Source organism: Lepus europaeus, chromosome 14, assembly GCF_033115175.1.
Source record: "Lepus europaeus isolate LE1 chromosome 14, mLepTim1.pri, whole genome shotgun sequence".
Taxonomy (NCBI): domain Eukaryota; kingdom Metazoa; phylum Chordata; class Mammalia; order Lagomorpha; family Leporidae; genus Lepus; species Lepus europaeus.
Window position 1 is genome coordinate 69,406,313 of NC_084840.1, and position 19,877 is coordinate 69,426,189.

Consider the following 19,877-nt stretch of genomic DNA (forward strand, 5'->3'; position numbering starts at 1 on the left):
GAAATTACACAGAGAAAAAGAGTGTATAACTTTTGGTAACTTTAGATAATTTTTTTAGTGACTTGAGTATGACTATACTGTTAGCTTGATTGAAAACCTAAACTGGGATAAATTGGAGAGAATTAGGAAAAGATTTTAGAAAAATGAGAACACATTCCGCCAGAATTAGAAAATATCCTTATTCTCTCTCCTCTCCAAGACTAATACAAGTCTTTAAATGTAAAAATATTTCTCATTTTAAAAATTTTGTGTATAATCATAAAGTGTATTATTTGGTCAGACTACTATGTGTTTTTCTGAATAACTTATACAACATTTTCTCCACTTAGGTTTTGAGACAGATGCGAAAATTGCCCTGGCAGGACCAAGAAGTGAAAGATTATGTCATCTGTTGTATGATAAACATTTGGAATGTGAAATATAACAGTATTCACTGTGTAGCCAACCTCTTAGCAGGACTGGTGCTCTACCAAGAGGATGTTGGGATCCACGTTGTGGATGGAGTCTTAGAAGATATCCGATTAGGAATGGAGGTAACAAAGACTCCCAGTTGGAGTTTATGGAGAATTTAAGCAATCTTTATTTCTATCATTGAAAAATAGTAATTTGAAAAACTCCCCTTACTAGTGTTCCTTTGGAATTACTTATTATTTATATAAGTGCTGTTATATCAGATGTTCTAGACTTCTTGTAGGCCTAGTATTGGGGTAAACCTTGTTAAGCTTATTTTGGAAGACTACTAAATTTTATATTTCCAGGTCACTATTGATATAATAGGAATCTATACATTGATTAGGAAAAGTTGACAATAGTTTTGTAAGAATTTTCTATGAGCACTTCGCTCTCTCTCTTTTTTTTTTTTGACAGGCAGAGTGGACAGAGAGAAAGGTCTTCCTTTTTCCGTTGGTTCACCCCCGGATGGCCACTGCAGCCGGCGCACCACACTGATCCGTAGCCAGGAGCCAGGTGTTTCTCCTGGTCTCCCTTGCGGGTGCAGGGCCCAAGCACTTGGGCCATCCTCCACTGCACTCCCGGGCCATAGCAGAGAGCTGGCCTGGAAGAGGGTCAACCGGGATAGAATCTGGTGCCCCGACTGGGACTAGAACCCGGTGTGCCGGCGCCGCAGGCGGAGGATTAGCCTATTGAGCCGCGGTGCTAGCCAGCACTTCTCTGTTAATGTAAAATCCAGACATGTTGTTTTTTAATTCACAAATTATAGAGATAATAGATTATGGGAGCTAATAGAATTACTTTTTCTTACAAAAAGGAAAATATTTATTTATGTATTTATTTGAAAGGCAGAGATTTCGGCGGGGTGGGGGGGGATTGATCTTCCATCTGCTGGTTGGCTCCCTAAATGACTACAACATCCAAACATCCAGGGCAGGGCCAGGCCAAAGCCAAGAAGAGCCAGAAGCTTCTTACAGTTTTCCCATCGGGGTGCAGGGCCCCAAGTACTCAGGCCATCTTCTGTTGCATCCCCAGGTGCATTTGCAAGGTGCTGGATTGGAAGTGGAGCAGCCAGGACTTGATGCCAACACTGCAGGCAGAGACTTAACCTTCTGTGCCACAGCACCAGCCTCTAGAATTACATTTTCACTGTTGAAGAAACAATTCATTTAATAAGGCTTAATACTAAATTACTGTCTAATGTGGTGATTTTTTTAATTTTAGACATTTCAAAGATAGGCCTTCCCTCGAGAAAGAAAAATAATATCCAGACGTAGCCTTCTTGTTAAAAGTGTAATGAAAGCAATGTTGTCTTTCTAGTCAGTGTTCTAGAAAGTAACTGATAATTGTTAAATTTCAGAGGCAAATTTATCTATTGTCAGATACCTCTGTCTTATGAAAATCTGGCTTTTTTATGTTTGTTTTTGTTCTCTAGGTTAATCAACCTAAATTTAATCAGCGGCGTATCAGCAGCGCCAAGTTCTTAGGGGAACTTTATAATTACCGAATGGTGGAATCAGCCGTTATTTTCAGGACTCTCTATTCTTTTACTTCATTTGGTGTTAACCCTGATGGTTCTCCAAGTTCGCTGGACCCTCCTGAGCATCTTTTCAGAATTCGACTCGTCTGCACTATTTTGGATACCTGTGGCCAGTACTTTGACAGAGGTTCCAGTAAACGAAAACTTGATTGCTTCCTTGTATATTTTCAGGTATATAAGCAGAAAAAAGCAGTGTGACATCACTTAGTGCATTGCATGTATTACAGAAATGTTAGAGACAAAATACAGTCATATTGCTTTGCAATATATGTGTTCCTGATTATATTTATTCTTCATATAAGAATGTCCTTAGAAATTTTAAAAATATGATGGGTTCTATTACTTAAATGTTCTAATTGATTGCAACTTTTTATGATTGAATTAAATTTGGGGATTTCTTTTGTGTGGTTTGTGAGCTTGGTATATTAATTTATGGATTATACCACTTAATGCAGTAATTTATTAATTAAATTACTTGTTATTTTTAAACATATGGTAATATTCTTCCTCATTTATGTTCTGGTTTACATCCAAAATTCTTGTTCCTGTAAGATCTAATTTTTATTTTTAGTTTTTACATGGCTTTACTTTTTTTTTTTTTTAGAAAAAAATACTTTTGGGAAAATATGTTATTTGTAACATAGAAATATTTACTCATTTATTATTAAATGCCTTGGTTGTGCTTTATATGAATTTTGGCTAATTATATAAGCTGTTGATGTTTGAACAAATACAGTATAAGTTAAATTTGGTATAAATTCTGGACAATCCTACAATTTTTACAAAGCTTGTATTCCAGAAGTTAATGTATATATGTTGGTTGGTTGGAGCCCCATAACTGTTTCCCATGAAATACAACGTTTTAAGTGCTGATTAGGTATGAATAAAGCATACTATCCACTGCTTAAGATGTCACTGATTAAAGTATCTGTGGTACCATTAAGTTCTGGATAGTCAATTATTGGTAATTTTATTTACCCATTGATGAAGAAAATAATTATTTTGTTTGTTTCAAGATTTATGTACGTATTTGAAAGGCAGAGTTAGAGAAGAAGAGACAGAGATCTTCCATCTATTGGTTCACTCCCCTAAATGGCTACAACAGCCGGGCCTTAAGCCAGGCTGAAGCCAGGAGCTAGTGGCATCTTCTGGGTCTACCATGAGGGTGGCAGGATCCCAAGGACTTGGCCATCTTCTACTGCTTTCCTAGGCCATTATAGGCAGGAGTTGGATTGGAAGTGCAGCAGGCCAGGACTCGAACCAGCACCCTTATGGGATGCTGGTGCTTCAGACAGTGGCTTAACCCATTGTGCAATAGCACTGGTACCAAAAATAAATTTAATAATACAACTTGAGTCACATTCTTTCTTGGGTAGGACTGTCTTAAGATGGAGATATCTGTTAAAAGCCAGGGTGTTGCTGCAAAGTGGCAGCGGTAACTATCAGTATCTAAAATCAAATCTGTTTCAGTAGAGAATCCTCACTTGGATTCATTCTGGCCTCCCAGGCTGAGAGAAAAGATCTATTCAGAAATATCTAGGGGGCGATACTGACAAAAAATCTTGCCAGATTGGTTGCTAGAAATATGTAGCACAGAAACACCTAGGAAATGGGAGTCAGAAGGGAGTGAGACCTGGGAGATGCAGCCATTATAAGGCCAGGCAAAAAGTTTCACTTGGAGCGGTGCTTCTGAGCTTTAATGTGCGTGCGCATAACCTGGTGGAGGGTTAAGATGTGGATTTTTATTCAGTTTGCCTGAGGTAGAGGTCTAGTAAATTCCCAAGTGAGGTGCACAATATAAGAAGCAGTGTTATAGGACGAACTGGAGAGGCAGAATAAAGCACTCAGGATACCTCTTCCTAGACCAGTAAACTCTTGGGTTGTGCCTCCAATAAATGTAAATTTAGGAATCAGAACACATATAAAAAAAAAGAAGGAACTAGACTAGGAAGAGGGAGGAGAAATATTCCCAGTGCCATATATACAGTAGATGTTCAGGAAATGCTTGTTGAAGGTTAATGATTTAATGTATTTCAAAAACCGTATCTTTGATCTATGAAAAGAATCAAAGCAAGTCATAATGGGAAAATAATGAAAATATATCAAAACCATGACTTCGAGTTTGTATTTGAAAAATTTAGTATCTAAGTCCTGTTTTGGGTGTGGATCTGGAGTTTCTGCCTTGTTTCACAATAGCTGAAGATTGTTTGGTATTTTATTTATAACTTGTCTTAGGGGAAAAAAAAGCCCTGATGGGTACAATACAGATATTCAAAGTTACCAGGTGGCTCAGAGACGGTAGAGGGAAGTAATTGGAATTAGGATTATTGCTGTTGACCATTATTAAAGATGGTAGGTATCTTGCACAATCTTTTAGCTCAGTTATAACTGGGTACCATCACAAAACAATGTATTACTTTTAAAATGCTTTTTGTTATTTATAGCTAAATTTATTTTTCATTTGTTTATCAGCGTTATGTTTGGTGGAAGAAAAGTTTGGAGGTTTGGACAAAAGACCATCCATTTCCTATTGATATAGATTATATGATCAGTGATACACTAGAACTCCTAAGACCAAAGATCAAACTCTGTAATTCTCTGGAAGAATCCATCAGGCAGGTACATGACTTGGAACGAGAATTCTTAATAAAACTAGGTAAGCAGTTAATAACAGAAAAAAATGAAGGTATCTTTGACAGATCGTATCTAGAATTTGTTTATAATGTTATTAGAGCTTAAATTTTTTGCTTTCTCTTTTCAGTGTTGAATGTTACATGTTAGGTAAGACCTGTATGGCATAATCAATATCTTTACGTAATCATAAATTAGAGAAAAACAGTCATGCAGTACTTACAGCAAGTATATGATAGTGATGGAAAACCAGTCCTGTCAGCCTCTCTTAGAATTTTTGGTTGCTAATGTAAAATTTACTTTTGAGTATTTTTTATTTATATCTCAACAGGTGTTATATCCTAAGAAAATACAGTCAAGAAACTGTAGAAGGGAATACTATTTAGAAGTTTGGAACTGTTCTATAGAATTTCAGACCTTATTTACTGGCAGAGTTGCTTCTCTTTCTAGGGACTAGAAAAATGTGCTAGTAGAGGATTATGTACCTCCATGTTCAGTATCCTCCTGAACTTTGCCCGGGAGAAGCATTTGCCTGTGCACAGCTCCAGTTAAGGACTGTAGGAATCAGAGAGATGCACTCAAGACTTAGCCATACCAACCTGATTTGTTTGCTCATCTTTTTTTTAGCATGTTTTATTGTAGTTGTTTCAAAGTAACAGGTTTTCAGGCTGTTGAGCTAGTATTTTATTTCCCAACAGCATTTGGTGTAATCATGTCTGTTTAGGGGATTTTTATGATACGTATTTGAAGAACTGCTTTTCTCAGTAAACACATTTGTGATTTTTTTCTTTGCCTCTCGAACTATTTTTTCCTGCTTTATCCAGTATATTAATAGGGTTACTTTTTCCAAAGTTAAGTCCTCTTTTGGAGAATATGACTGCTGGGTTTTGTTGTGTTTGAAGCATTACTGTTGCTTGTGCAGATAATAACTTCCCTGCTGCTCAATACATAGACACTTGTGAATCTTCTTTGAATCAGGTCCCAAGTTACATACTTTCCTTTCCTTTCAAAATTTCTGGTTTTATCATTTGAAGGAAAGTATTTACCAGCTTACTTATTTCACTTATTTGTATGCTTTGAGGTTACTAAGTCTTAGCCTTGTTGCCCTAAAACCTTCATAAGTGGTACTTTGTGTGGTGATCATGAATAAATAATAATGTGACACACAGTTTGGTGGCAGTAAAGAGAATAGTTCTGCTTTGTCCTTTATAGATCAGAGGGTTAAATCAAAGATCTTCAGGTTTCTTTTGAGAATGCTGTACTTGTTTAAAATATGGAGAGGGGAAAATAGGTCATCGTTTATGAATGAAATTCTGAAGATAACAGCAACTGTAATCAAGGGACTCCCAAGTCTTCTCCATTTTCCTATGGTTTTAGAGTCCAAATATCAAGATGTTCGTGGGAAAAAATTATATTAAATCAATTTCCTATTGATAAACCATAATATAGTATTTTTCCTGTTCTTTGTTCTCAGGCACCTGAAAATTTGTTGTCTCATTTTAGCTTTACACAAATTCAGTGCTAACTAATAGTTAGTGAGAAAACCCTAAAAATGTCTCTTGTATTTTATAGTCATTTTTATTATGAAAAGTAATAACTGGTCATGGCCGTAATTTTCAGAAATACCATGCAAACACAAATCAGCAGGATTACTACAGGAGGATAATTGTGTCAGTGTTTTGATGTATATGTTTCTGGTCTTTTTCAGTGTGTAGTTTTTATAACTGCATGGCGCCTACTTAATCAGATTGTTTTGTTTGTTTTTTAATTGATTGCATTTCTTTGTATGAAAGTGCCAAAATTATTTAATCCTAATGTTCGGCTCAGGTTATTTCCAGTTTTTCACTGTTATAAGTAATACTGTTGTGTTACTTTTAAGTGTGTGTACCTCTGATTTCCTCAGGAGAGAGAGAATTGTTGGTTAAGACATTTTCTGTAAGAGCAAAACCAAAATGGTAAAGGGCATTTTGGGTTGACAGTTCTAGATTGTCTTATGATAATAAGGAACAGAAATGAGGGAAATTAAAATGAAAAAATCCATATAAATAAATTGCATTTTAAAGGGAACGAGTGTATTTCACAAACTAGAAGTAAAATTGATAGAATAGAATTAAAGGCCCAGAAGTAGTTCTGATTAAATATAAAATAATTCAGTATCTGATGAACAGGACTGTTTTTTTGTTTTGTTTTGTTTTGTTTTTAAGATGTGTTTGTTTATTTGAAAGTCAGAGTTACAGATGGAGAAACAGAAAGAGAGAGAGATCTTCCATCCGATAGTTCACTCTCCAGATGACAGCAGTGGTCAGGGCTGGGCCAAGCCGAAGCCAGGAGATTCATCCAGGCCTCCCCTATAGGTGTTAGGAGCCCAAACACTGGCTATCTTCCCATTTTCCCAGGCCATTTATTTGCAGGGAGCTGGATCAGAAGTGGAGCAGCCAGGACATCAGTTGGCACCCATATGGGATGCTGATGTCACAAGCGTTAGCTTCATCCACTGTGCCATAACGCCAGCCCCGAAGTAAGACTCTAAAAAAATAAGAGAAGAAAAACAGTAAGCATTGGGGGGAAATTGAAATAAAGCCATATCTTATAATCCTCAAACTCCAGACAGATTAAGCAGCTATATAGTTATTATTAAAAAGTTTAAATAGATCTGATTATTTAGGTAGTATTTGGAGAAATGTTTAATATTCCCAAATTTTAAAATGCTAAGAGAAAGCATTCAAAAATAGATTTTGTTGTTTAAAAAATAACTAAAATGATCATTTCCATGCCAGGATAATATCACTTACACAAGGAACACCAGCAAATTGATAATGGAATACTCTAGTAAATTTTGAGCATTGCATTATTAAATAAGGGGAAACAGGGAAGAGTTAGTATTTTTCTTGAGCACTGCCTGTCTGCCAAAATGATAGAGGTGATGTTAATTATGCATGATAAATGAGATGAAATCCAAATTATAAACACTAAGTTAACTGATCAAGACAATCTAAAGACAATGCTCCTTCTAACTTTAAGTCTGTGTTGGAAATGTTCAACATGCTTACTAAGTAGAGAAATAGAAATCAAAGCTGTCCGAGAGAGTATTACAGTTAGTACCTTCTCTGTTAAGAGCAGGAAAACAGGAATCCAGCAGCTCACATTCAAAGAGAGCTGTATTTTGTTTTGGTACCCAAGGATGCTTCTAGTACTTTATTTTTCAAAAAATTTATATATTTATTTGAAAGTCAGTTAGAGAGGGATAGAGACACAGAGGGAGAGGGAAGGGAGAGTATAGCCACAACAGCCAGGGCTACACTAGGCTGAAGCCAGGAGCCAGAAGTCTCTTCTGGGTCTCCCACGTGGGTGGCAGGGCCCCAGATACTTGAGTCATCTTCATCTTCTTTTCCCGGTTGCTTAGACTGAAAACACTGGAGTAAGTTTTTACTTTTACTGGTTGGCCTGGTTATTCAAATACTGGGTTTTGGTATTCATAAAATGAGAGAGTTAAATCATCATATCACTGAAGTTTTTTCCTGCTCTAATTCTCCAAGATTCTATGAATAAACAATTATTTACTAAACACCTATTGTGTATTTATCTATGGCCTCTGTTAAGTTTTTGAATATATTAAAAAAAAAAAAGCTCTTTGTCCTCAAGGGTCTCATATTCTGATGTAATATCAATGAAATCATTAGGAAAACAAATTTAACATGGAGCATCATGAAATAAAGTGCTAGGATAAATTCTCCAGGTGCTTTAGAAGCACACAGGAGAAAAGGTAACAGATTGCAGTACCCAATAATAGTTTATGCAAAGAGTAAAGCTCAAACCCAATGTGACAGATGGATGGGATTTGAAAGTACATGTTGGAGGGTATTTTCTCTGGAGAAGTACTTTCTGTGATCAAGATCTCAAGGCATTGTGCTCTGTGACAAGAAATCTGACCTGAGTATAGGAGAAGGCTTAGGAAAGACTAATCAGAAATAGTTGGATCAGGTAAGACCACTCTGGCATTCAAACAGTCCTGAAGAAGAAATGACATGTGGGTGTGGAGGATTCTGTTAACTAAAGAAAAAGTTAAGCTATGTGGTGACAAAACTGCTGTGTCACTTATCTTCTCTGCCAGTTTAAATTTGCAGACATTCAGATCGATGGCAAATATGAGTTCTCTATTAGCATGACTAGATTTTATATCTGAGTTTTTAGAGATTCTTGAAATACCATTTGGTTAAAAGTGTAAATGAGGCTATTATCTTACATGTATTTTTTCGTTTCTCCTCATTTCAAGGCCTAGTAAATGACAAGGATTCAAAAGATTCTATGACAGAAGGAGAAAATCTTGAAGATGATGATGAAGAAGAAGAAGGAGGTGCTGAAACAGAAGAACAGTCTGGAAATGAAAGTGAAGTAAATGAGCCAGAAGAAGAGGTGATGACTTTTATTTATAGAAAATAGGTACATTTGTGTAAGAGTATCTTGATTACATCAGCCAATATTTTTGATGCTTAAAATAACATCTTCATTTTATTACAGATGTAACTAGCTGTATATTTCTATTAGAAAATTCCTTAATTAAGAGTGTTTAATACTAATAAAATCCTGCCCATAGCATTTTTATTTAACAGGCAGTTAGAAGAAAATGTTGTCTTGTCTTCTGTGTTTTCTTTTTTAAGATTTATTTTATTTATTTGAAAGAGTTACAGAGAGAGGTAGAGACAGAGAGAGGGGTCTTCCATCTACTGGTTCACTCCCCAAATGACCACAACAGCCAGAGCTGATCTGATCTGAAGCTAGGATCTTGGAGCTTCTTCCGGGTCTTCCCACATGGATGCAGAGGCCTAAGAACTTGGGCCATTTTCTGCTGCTTTCCCAGGCCATAGCAAAGAGCTGAATTGGAAGTGGAGCAGCTAGGACTTGAACCGGCACACCCATATGAGATGCTGGTGCTTGCAGGCCAGGGCTTTAACCCGGTGCGCCACGATGCTGGCCCCTCTCCTGTGTTTTTTAATCTCATTGTTAAATATGTTAAAAACAAAATTGCAGGGCCAGCACTGTGGCGAAATGGGTTAACGCCCTTGCCTGAAGCACCGGCATCCCATATGGGCACCGGTTTGAGACCTGACTGCTCCACTTACAATCCAGCTCTCTACTATGGCCTGGGAAAGCAGTAGAAGATGGCCCAAGTCCTTGGGCACCTGCACCTGTGTGGGAGACCTGGAAGAAGCTCCTGACTCCTGGCTTCAGATTGGTACAGCTCTGGTCATTGGGGCCAATTGGGGGGTGAACCTTCAGATGGAAGACCTCTCTCTCTGTCTGCATCTCCTATCTGTGTAACTGACTTTTAAATAAATAAATAAATCTTTAAAAAAATTGTTGGCTAAACTTTTCTTCATATGAAAGATGAAATTCATCATATACCATAAAAATTGGCACACCCTTTTTGTTATGATGACTCCACTAGGCCAAACTTATGAAACTGATCCTTTACAATTTTTGGCCTGCCAAAGTAACATTTTTTGTACGGATTTACCTGATAATTTTAATTATTTTTTCTTCCACCAAACCTGCTTAAGTTAAAAAGTCTCATGAAAATAAAAGAATGTTGGCCGGCACCACGGCTCAATAGGCTAATCCTCCGCCTTACGGCGCCAGCACACTGGGTTCTAGTCCCAGTCGGGGCACTGGATTCTGTTCCGGTTGCCCCTCTTCCAGGCCAGCTCTCTGCTGTGGCCAGGGAGTGCAGTGGAGGATGGCCCAAGACCTTGGGCCCTGCACCCCATGGGAGACCAGGATTAGCACCTGGCTCCTGCCATTGGATCAACGCAGTGCGCCGGCCATGGCGGCCATTGGAGGGTGAACCAACGGCAAAGGAAAACCTTTCTCTCTGTCTCTCTCTCACTGTCCACTCTGCCTATCAAAAATAAATAAATAAAAGAATATCTGGGATTTCCTTCATAATTTCAGAGGTAGACTGTGAAATGAGTTAGGGGTATAGGAATAAAACTAAGCAAGATGTAGGGATTCATCATACCATTCTGTCTACATGTATGTATATTTATTACGTTAAAAAAAAGTTTAAAATAGGATGAGTAAGGGTAGGAATAGAATTGCTTCTTAGCCTTTTGGCTATGATCAAGTATAGTATCCGTTTAATATCTGGTATATGCTCTGTTCAAGGACAATATATTAAATAAATTTTTGGAATTAGAGATGGAATAAGAACTCTTTAAGTAGTAAAAGAAATTTAAATTTGTAATCAAAATTTTTTCTGTGAGTATATATTTAGCAAATACCTGTTGTTTAAAAGAGTATTGTTTATAGAAATTAATAAACTGAATTTTTTTAAAGACTGATTTTAAAAGCAGAGTTACAGAGAGAGAGAGACACAGAGATTTTCCTTCCACTGGTTCACTCCCCAAATGGCTGCAAAATGGCCAGGGACGGTCCAGGCCGAAGCCAGGAGCCAGGAGCTTCTTCCCAGTCTCCCACTTGGGTACAGAGGCCCAAGTATTTGAGTCATCTTCCACTACCCTCCCAGGCACATCAGCAGGGAGCTGGATCAGAAGTTGAGCAGTCAGGATTCAAACTGGTGCCCATATGGGATGCTGGTGCCATAAGTGGCAGCTTTACCCACTCTACGACAACGGCAGCCCCTGGATTTTTTATTATTATTTTTTTGGTAAGAGTTCTATTTAGGGGTAGGTGTTGTGGCTCAGCAGATTAAAACATCCTTTAGGAGTGCTGGTTTAAGTCCTGGCTCCTCCACTTCTGATATAGCTTCCTGATAATGAGTCTAGGAGACAGCAGTTGGGTTTCTGGCATTCTTATGGGAGACCTGGATGGAATTCTAGACTCCTGACTTCGGCCTGGTCCAGCTCCCATCTGTTGTGGGCACCTGGGGAATGAACTCGAGCAAGAAAAATCTTCCTCTCTATGTTTAAAAAAAAAAAAAGTTGCATACTTTTTAAAGCTCCATTTAGAATTAAAGAAAAATAGGCCCAATAATTTAAGGCAGTAAGGCTGTGTTTTCTTCAACTTTGAATATCTATAACTGTAATTGAACTTTTTTGTATGAATTGACTGCATTGCAGATAGCTTTGATATTAGTATATAATGAATGTGAAAAGGTAGGATAAGCAGTAATGTTTGGTTTTTATAATGAGTTTGTATTTACAAGCAAAATAAATGTACTTTTTTTTTAAAAAAGATTTATTTATTTGAAAGTCAGAGTTAGAGAAAGGAGGAGAGAAATTTTTCCATCCACTTGTTTACCCCCTAAATGGCCACAATGTTTGTTTGGGACTAGGCCATGCCGAAGCCAGGAGGTTAGAGTTTCTGTCAGGTCTCCTATGTGGGTGCAGAAACCCAAGCACTTGTACCATGTTCTGCTGCTTTCCCAGGGCCATCAGCCAGGAGCTAGATAGAAAGTGGAGCAGCTGGGTCTTGAACCAGTGCCCATATAGGAAGTCAGCATTGCAGGTGGAGGCTTAACGTACTATGCCACAACACCAGCCCCCAAAGAAATGCACTTTAAGTATTTAGATTATTTGCTGCTGCTTTTCTTTCCAACCTTAAAACTCTAACCTTAAAGTAAATATTAATGAATGAAAATTTAGAACTGAAATATGTAATTGGTTTTAGTATAATAGAGATTATATTGCTTTCTTTTCAACATAAGGTTGCCCTAGAAACAAGTCAGTAATACAATTTAAATTGACTTACTAAGGCTTGTATAAACAACAAAGGGAAATGAGAAAGTATTTCCATTCTGTGTTTTCAGACTAATCTTATGGTTGGTTGTCTTTGAATTTTGCCATTGGACAAGATCTAATAAATCCAGCATTCTTGGTAAATGTGGCATTAAAGAATACTCATTTTATAAATTTCTTCTTTGATGAGCTATGAGATATTATAGTTATATTTTCCCCTCTAAATGCATTTCCTCCTTTTCAAACTTGAACGCTTGTAATTTTGAGAGTTACGCCCTTTGTAACCTTTGCCTATGTTTCCTGTTGACGAGTGAATATTTTTACATGCTGAATAGTCTGTTTGCTGAGTATTAGACAGGCAAGCAGAATGTTTAATTGGAGGATCCATATACCTGTGTCTGGAAGTGGTTCACTTTAAGAGAAATGAGATTCGAATAGTTTACTTCTTCTGCCACCCTATGAACACTATTTTCCATGACTACTCTTCAAATGTAAAGAGTAGAAATTTGTTAAAGAAAGATAGTTATTAAATAAAATTGGTTGTAAATTAATAAAAGCAGTGAAGGATGTTCAACTGAAAGACTAAAACTCTCCTAGAAAATTCTACAATTTGTACAATGGGTTTTTTTAATACTGACATGTATGGTAAATCTCTTGCCAGCTCACTTTACTCCACTGTGGTAAGCAAACTACCTAAAAGAGTGAAACTGAAGAATCACAACATTTTTAAAAATTCTGTTGCTTTTTCTCTTAACTTTGATTCATTAATTTGAGAAACAGACCTACAGAGAGAGATCTTGTGTCTGCTCGTTCTTTCCCCCAGTGCCTACAACAGCAGTTGGAGCAGGGCCAGGCTAAAGCCAAGGAACCTGGAACTCAATCCAGGTGTCCTGTGTGGATGACAGGGACCAAAGTACTTGAACCACCACCTGTTGCCTACTGGGTTACGAATTAGCACCAAGTTAGACTCAGAAGTACTGTCAGAACTTTAACCCAGGCGTGTGATATGTGATGTGTTGTCCCAAGTGGCAACTTAACATCTGTGCAAAATGCCCACCACATAATAAATAATTACATGTACATTTTTAAATCTTTTTTAAGACATGTAAACTATAATAGCCTTGAGCCAGCACCATGGCTCACTTGGGTAATCCTCCGACTTTGGTGCCGGCACCCCAGGTTCTAGTCCCGGTTGGGGTGCCGGATTCTGTCCTGTTTGCTCCTCTTCCAGTCCAGCTCTCTGCTGTGGCCCAGGAGTGCAGTGGAGGATGGCCCAAGTGCTTGGGCCCTGTTACCCGCATGGGAGACCAGGGGAAGCACCTGGCTCCTAGCCTTGGATCGGCGCAGCGCGCCCGCCACAGCAGCCATTTTGGGGGTGAACCAACGGAAGGAAGACCTTTCTCTCTGTCTCTCTCTCTCACTGTCTAACTCTGCCTATCAAAAAAAATACATAGTAGCCTTTTTCAAAGTGTTTTAATCTTCTAATATTAACCAATTTCAGGAAGGTTCTGATGATGATGATGAGGGAGAAGAAGAGGAAGAAGAGAACACAGATTACCTTACAGATTCCAATAAGGAGAATGAAACTGATGAAGAGAATACTGTACGTATGGCTAAAAAATTCGCATTATGAAATTGTGCAGCATTTTCATAGTACTTGGATTTTAGCCTTTGAAGTTTTCTTTTGATTATTGAAAGAACAATGTTTGGAAATGCATGTATTTTCAATGTATTTTTCCCATTTTCCTTTCAACAAGTTTTTCAACCTTTAATAATGTTGTGTATTTTACTCGCTTATTCCTTGAGTTATGTTGAACTGGTTGTTAATATAAAAAGGTTCTGCCATATGAAACATTTCAGTTTAAATTTCTGGTCTGATTTTGTTGTTTTTGTCTTATTTGGATAAGGAGGTAATGATTAAAGGAGGTGGACTGAAGCACGTGCCTTGTGTAGAAGATGAGGACTTTATTCAAGCTCTGGATAAAATGATGCTAGAAAATCTTCAGGTATTACACGTTCTGTTTGAAAGATTTTCTCAATACAACGTGGCTAACATGAAATTCTGATTAATATGAGGGTCTCATTTAAACATTTGCTTCTGCAGCAGGTTTTGAAAGTTTGTGTACCTGGTGACTGTCAGTAGGTCTTACATCCCAAATGCCCTTTTGCCTGTTCTTTGAGGTGGTCTGGGAGAATCTATAGGAAATACAAGACATAGAACAGAGGAATTTAATTGTACCAGCCTCCATCTTTTCTCTCTTGAGTTCTGTCTCATCATTCCTTTTTTTGTTTTTTTTTGTTTTTTGTTTTTTTTTTTTTAAGATTTATTTATTTATGTGAAAGAGTTACACAGAGAGAGAGGCAGAGAGAGAGAGAGAGGTCTTCCATCTGATGGTTCACTCCCCAGTTGGCCACAATGACCGGAGTTGAGCCGATCTGAAGCCAGGAGCCAGGAGCCTCCTCCAGGTCTCTCATGTGGGTGCAGGGGCCCAAGGACTTGGGCCATCTTCCACTGCTATCCCAAACCATAGCAGAGAGCTGCATCAGAAGTGGAGCAGCCAGGACTAGAACTGGTGCCCATATGGGATGCCGGCACTTCAGGCCGAGGCGTTAACCCACTGTGCCACAGCGCTGGCCCCCTATCTCATCATTTCTAAGACCTTTTTCTTGCAGTTCATTAGTAGCCAAACTTTGCAGAACATAAACATTTAGGGATATTTATTATGTTAATAGCTTGTATGCAAATGGAAATATTTGTTATTTAATATTTTTTAAAATTTAGTGTAATATATTCGTACTATAAAAAACTAAACTTTATTTAAAAAAACTCTACTTAGCAATTTTTAAAATGTAACAGTATTTTGGAGTAATTATGTTTTTCTTTTCTTTTTTTCTTGAAGATTTATTTATTTATTTGAAACTCAGAGTTACACAGAGAGAGAGAGAGAGGTCTTCTGTCCCATGGCTCACTCTCCAAATGTCTGCAACGGCCAGAGCTGCGCCAATCTGAAGCCAGGAGCCAGGAGACTCCCCCGGGTCTCCCACATGGGTGCAGAGGCTTTTCCTCCACTGCTTTCCCAGGCCATCCTTCACTGATTTCCCAGGCCATAGCAGAGAGCCGGATGGGAAATGGAGCCGCCAGGTCTTGAACCAGCGCCCACGTGGGATGCTGGCGTTTTAGGCCAGGGTGTTAACCCTCTGCGCCACAGCGCCAGCCCCAGTAATTATATTTTTCTATAAAATCCCTTAGGTTGTTTACTTTGAACATATATGTAGCTTTTTTTTTTTTTTTTAAGATTTTTTTATTTGAAAGGCACAGTTACAGAGAAGCAGAGGCAGAGGGAGAGAGAGATCTTCCATCCTCTGGTTCACTCCCTATATGGCTACAATGGCTGGAGCTGCGCCAATCTGAAGCCAGGAGCTAGGAGCTTCTTGCAGGTCTCCCACGTGGGTGCAGAGACCAAGGACTTGGGCCATCCTCTACTGCACCAGCACCACTTTTTTTTTTTTTTTTTTTTTTTTGAAAAGTAGAGTTAGAGTGGGAGAGACACAGAGATTTTCCATCTGCTGATTTACTCACCAAATGGCCATGATGGTCAGGTCTTGGCCAAGCTGAACCCAAGAGCCTGGAACTCCATCCAGTATCCCATGTGGGTGAGGGTTCACCAGCATTTGGGCCATGTTCCACTGCTTTCCCAGGCACGTTAGCAGGGAACTGGATCAGAAGTGGAGCCTCCAGAAATCCAACCAGTTCTCACAGTGAATGCCGACATACCAGATGGCAGCTTAACCTGCTACACCACAACACTGGACCCTGTAGCTATTACTAAACCCTTTGATGTCTTGAGGAAACTGCTTTTTTTGGAATGGTGAGATGCAAACCACCATTGGGGTGGTCAGTGAAGAATAGTAGAGGAAAGAATGAAGATACTTGATACAGCGAATTTTTGAGTTTTACTAAAAGGAAAGAAATGGCAGATCGTTAGATCGTTACATGCTAACGGACTAAGCCTTTAGGGAAGAAATAGTGGATTTCACTTTCTTTGATGCTACTAAAGCCAAAGTTATGACCAAACACAAATTACCTTTAAGGTCTATCCACTTCTTCCTTCCTATGTTAGCTTTTTTCCTATTTCCAGAAAGCTCTTAATTTGTGAAATAATCTTACATTTTATCATTTAGAAGCCCAAGTCATTAGATAAACCATCACTAAATCCCCTTGAGAAAATACATAGTTTACGTAGTATAGCTTTTCCTATTTTACATGAGTCAGTAGCCATTTTATTTACTCAGCCAGTCATTTATTTAGCAAATATTTTTTGAGCACCTACTGTGTGTACCACAGGATGCAGGAGGCTGGGTATAAAGTAGTAAACAAAACAGACATTGTACTCATCAACAACTGAACAAATACATAATTTCAAATTGTAGTAAATGCTGAGAATATAATGCTTTGGTAGATAGGAAAGGAATGTATCTCTGAGGTTATATATTTTAAACAACACAGGTAAAACTGAGCCATCCATGTGAAAACTTACAGGAATGTGGCAACAATGTGTCAGAGACCCTGAGGCAGAAAAGAACTTGTATTAGACAAACTAAAAGAAGGGTAGTGTTACTGGAACATAGTCTGTGGGAGGGTGGTGCAGCATGAGAATAGGAAATTGTCATTGGGACCCTTTTGGAGGGACACAATCCTACATGGAGCTGATTAGTCAGGGGCAAAATTGAAAAGCAGGAGCCTGGATAAAACGCCATCATGGTAGTCCAGGAGTGAGAAATGGTCATCTGTCAGGTGACTGGAAACATGGAGAGAAATCTGAATTTAAAAGCCATTGGGAGATAGAATTGAACTGGATTGATTCGGTTCTTGATTGGCTATTGGGTGTATAGGGGTTGAGGTTGATAGTTTTCTTTTTTTTTTTTTTTTTTGACAGGCAGAGTGGACAGTGAGAGAGAGAGACAGAGAGAAAGGTCTTCCTTTGCTATTCGTTCACCCTCCAATGGCCGTCGTAGCCGGCGCGCTGCGGCCAGCGCACCGCGCTGATCTGATGGCAGGAGCCAGGTGCTTCTCCTGGTCTCCCATGGGGTGCAGGGCCCAAGGTCTTGGGCCATCCTCCACTGCACTCCCTGGCCACAGCAGAGAGCTGCCCTGGAAGAGGGGCAACCGGGACAGAATCCGGCACCCCGACCGGGACTAGAACCCGGTGTGCCGGCGCTGCTAGGTGGAGGATTAGCCTATTGAGCCGCGGCGCCGGCCGATAATTTTCTTTTTTTAAAAAAAAAATATTTATTTGAAAAAGTTACAGAAAGAAGTAGAGACAGAGAGGTCTTCCATCTGCTGGTTCACTCCCCATTTGGCTGCAATGGATGGAGCTGTGCTGATCCTAAGCCAGGAGCCAGGAGCTTCTTCTGGGTCTCTTGTGGGTGCAGGGGCCCAAGGACTTGGGCCATCTTCTGCTGCTTTCTCAGGCCATAGCAAAGAGCTGGATTGGAAGAGGAGCAGCCAGAACTAGAACCGGTGCCCATGTGGGATGCTGGTGCTTCAGGCCAGGGTTTTAGCCCGCTACATCACAGCACCAGTCCCTGGTTGATAGTTTTCTAGTTTGGGCCACTGTCTGTTGTGCAGGACTGGAAATAGGAAAAGAGTGAGCAAGAGTTCCACTTTGGCCCTATTAAGTTTGAAAAACCTGTGAAATGTCAAAATGGAAATATTTCCGTACCAGAGATGTGTGGAGTGTTGAAAGTGGTGGGCAGAACATAGTTAAAACCGTGGAAGTAAATTAATCCCCCAGGTGTAAGGTGTGAAGGGGAAGAGACACACATAAAGGATTGAAGCCTGCGGGATCTCAGCATTTAATAATATGGTAGTAAAGCTGCTTCAGTCAAAAGGGTAGGAGGCTTTGATATGGTCCAGTGATTGTTGCTTTTACAGATGTGTAAAAAGCAAACTGGAAGTACTGGAAAATGTCAGAGGGGAAGTTAGTTTGAACATTCCTTTTTCAGGAGATGCTTATTGTGCTAAAGAGAAAAACCTAGGGGCCGGCGCTGTGGCGTAGTGGGTAAAGCCACCGCCTGCAGTGCCAGCATCACATATGGGCGTTGGTTTGAGTCCAGGCTGCTCCACTTCCAATCCAGCTCTCTGCTATGGCCTAGGAAAGCAGTAGAAGATGGCCCAAGTCCTTGGGCCCCTGCACCCATGTGGGAGACCTGCAAGAAGCTCCTGGCTCCTGGCTTCGGATCAGCGCAGCTCCAGCCATTGTGGCTATTTGAGGAGTGAACCATCGGATTGAAGACCTCTCTCTGTTTCTCTCTCTCTCACTGTCTGTAATTCTTTTATTTTTTTGACAGGCAGAGTTAGAGAGACAGAGAGAAAGGTCTTCCTTCTGTTGGTTCACCCCCCAAATGGCCGCTATGGCCGGCGCATTGCACCGATCCGAAGCCAGGAGCCAGGTGCTTCCTCCTGGTCTCCCATGTGGGTGCCGGGTCCTTGGGCCATCTTCCACTGCCTTCCTGGGCCACACTAGAGGGCTGGACTGGAAGAGGAGCAACTGGGACAGAATCTGGCGCCCCAACCGGGACTAGAACCCGGGGTGCCGGCGCTGCAGGCGGAGGATTAGCCTAGTGAGCCACGGCACCAGCCTCACTGTCTGTAATTCTGCCTGTCAAAAAAAAAAAAAAAAAGTGGAGTTGGAAGCTTCTTTAAAAAAAAAAAAGATTTTTCTAACATTCTTTGAAATTTTAGTTTATAAATATGTTATGAATCTCTCTGAGAGGACTTTAAGCACATTCTAATAAAATAGAGTTTAAAAAACAATAAAACAAACCTTTTAAATATTTTGCTTGATTTACAGATTTACAAGTCTGGCGAATATAAGGCCAGTATCAAAATTCTACACAGGTGGTAGAGCAATTTCAAAACCTCCAATACCTTTCAACATTACCTGCCTAGCTTTGAGGAATCATATTTTGTCATATATCAGATATAGATAACTGTTTATAGGTCCCTAAACTCACCATGTGATTTCCTGTCCTTGGCATTTGAATCTGTTCTTTTCCTGCTTAAATTCCCTCTTTACCCTAAACTGCTTTTCTACCATCTGTTTGAAAGAGGTCATATTATGTCTTTAACATTCACAAATGTCCCATTTCTATTCAACCTTTTGTGAAATCTCTACTCACCCACTTCCAACCAGGCACAGAGGGTCACTCCCTCCTCTAGTCATGTGGTACATCTTTTCTTGTATCATAGGTAATGGATTTATAGTGGATTTATATATCTATATTACTTAACAAGTCTATGAGCTCTTTGAAGGTAGACAGTAAGTTTTTAATATGATCTCCAAGCCTAACACATGGTAGATCTTCACTGAAAGTTCGTTTAATTAATTGGTCAAAAAATTTCATTGTAGGCCGGCGCCGTGGCTTAACAGGCTAATCCTCCGCCTTGCGGCGCTGGCACACCGGGTTCTAGTCCCGGTCGGGGCGCCAGATTCTATCCCGGTTGCCCCTCTTCCAGGCCAGCTCTCTGCTATGGCCCGGGAAGGCAGTGGAGGATGGCC

At 39.5% G+C, this 19,877-nt stretch overlaps 1 protein-coding gene and 1 pseudogene across 2 annotated transcripts in view; both read left to right on the forward strand.

Moving 5' to 3' along the window:
- Nucleotides 1-19,877, forward strand: part of UPF2 (UPF2 regulator of nonsense mediated mRNA decay) — a 131,165-nt gene that overhangs the window by 90,183 nt on the left and 21,105 nt on the right. For both annotated transcript variants that reach the window (XM_062210910.1, XM_062210911.1), the window contains exons 13-18: nt 330-533; nt 1,886-2,161; nt 4,463-4,646; nt 8,895-9,034; nt 13,817-13,918; nt 14,223-14,321. In XM_062210910.1, the coding sequence (XP_062066894.1) occupies nt 330-533; nt 1,886-2,161; nt 4,463-4,646; nt 8,895-9,034; nt 13,817-13,918; nt 14,223-14,321 (1,005 nt within the window). The remainder of the gene's footprint in view (nt 1-329; nt 534-1,885; nt 2,162-4,462; nt 4,647-8,894; nt 9,035-13,816; nt 13,919-14,222; nt 14,322-19,877) is intronic.
- Nucleotides 10,713-10,834, forward strand: LOC133774072 (U2 spliceosomal RNA; annotated as a pseudogene).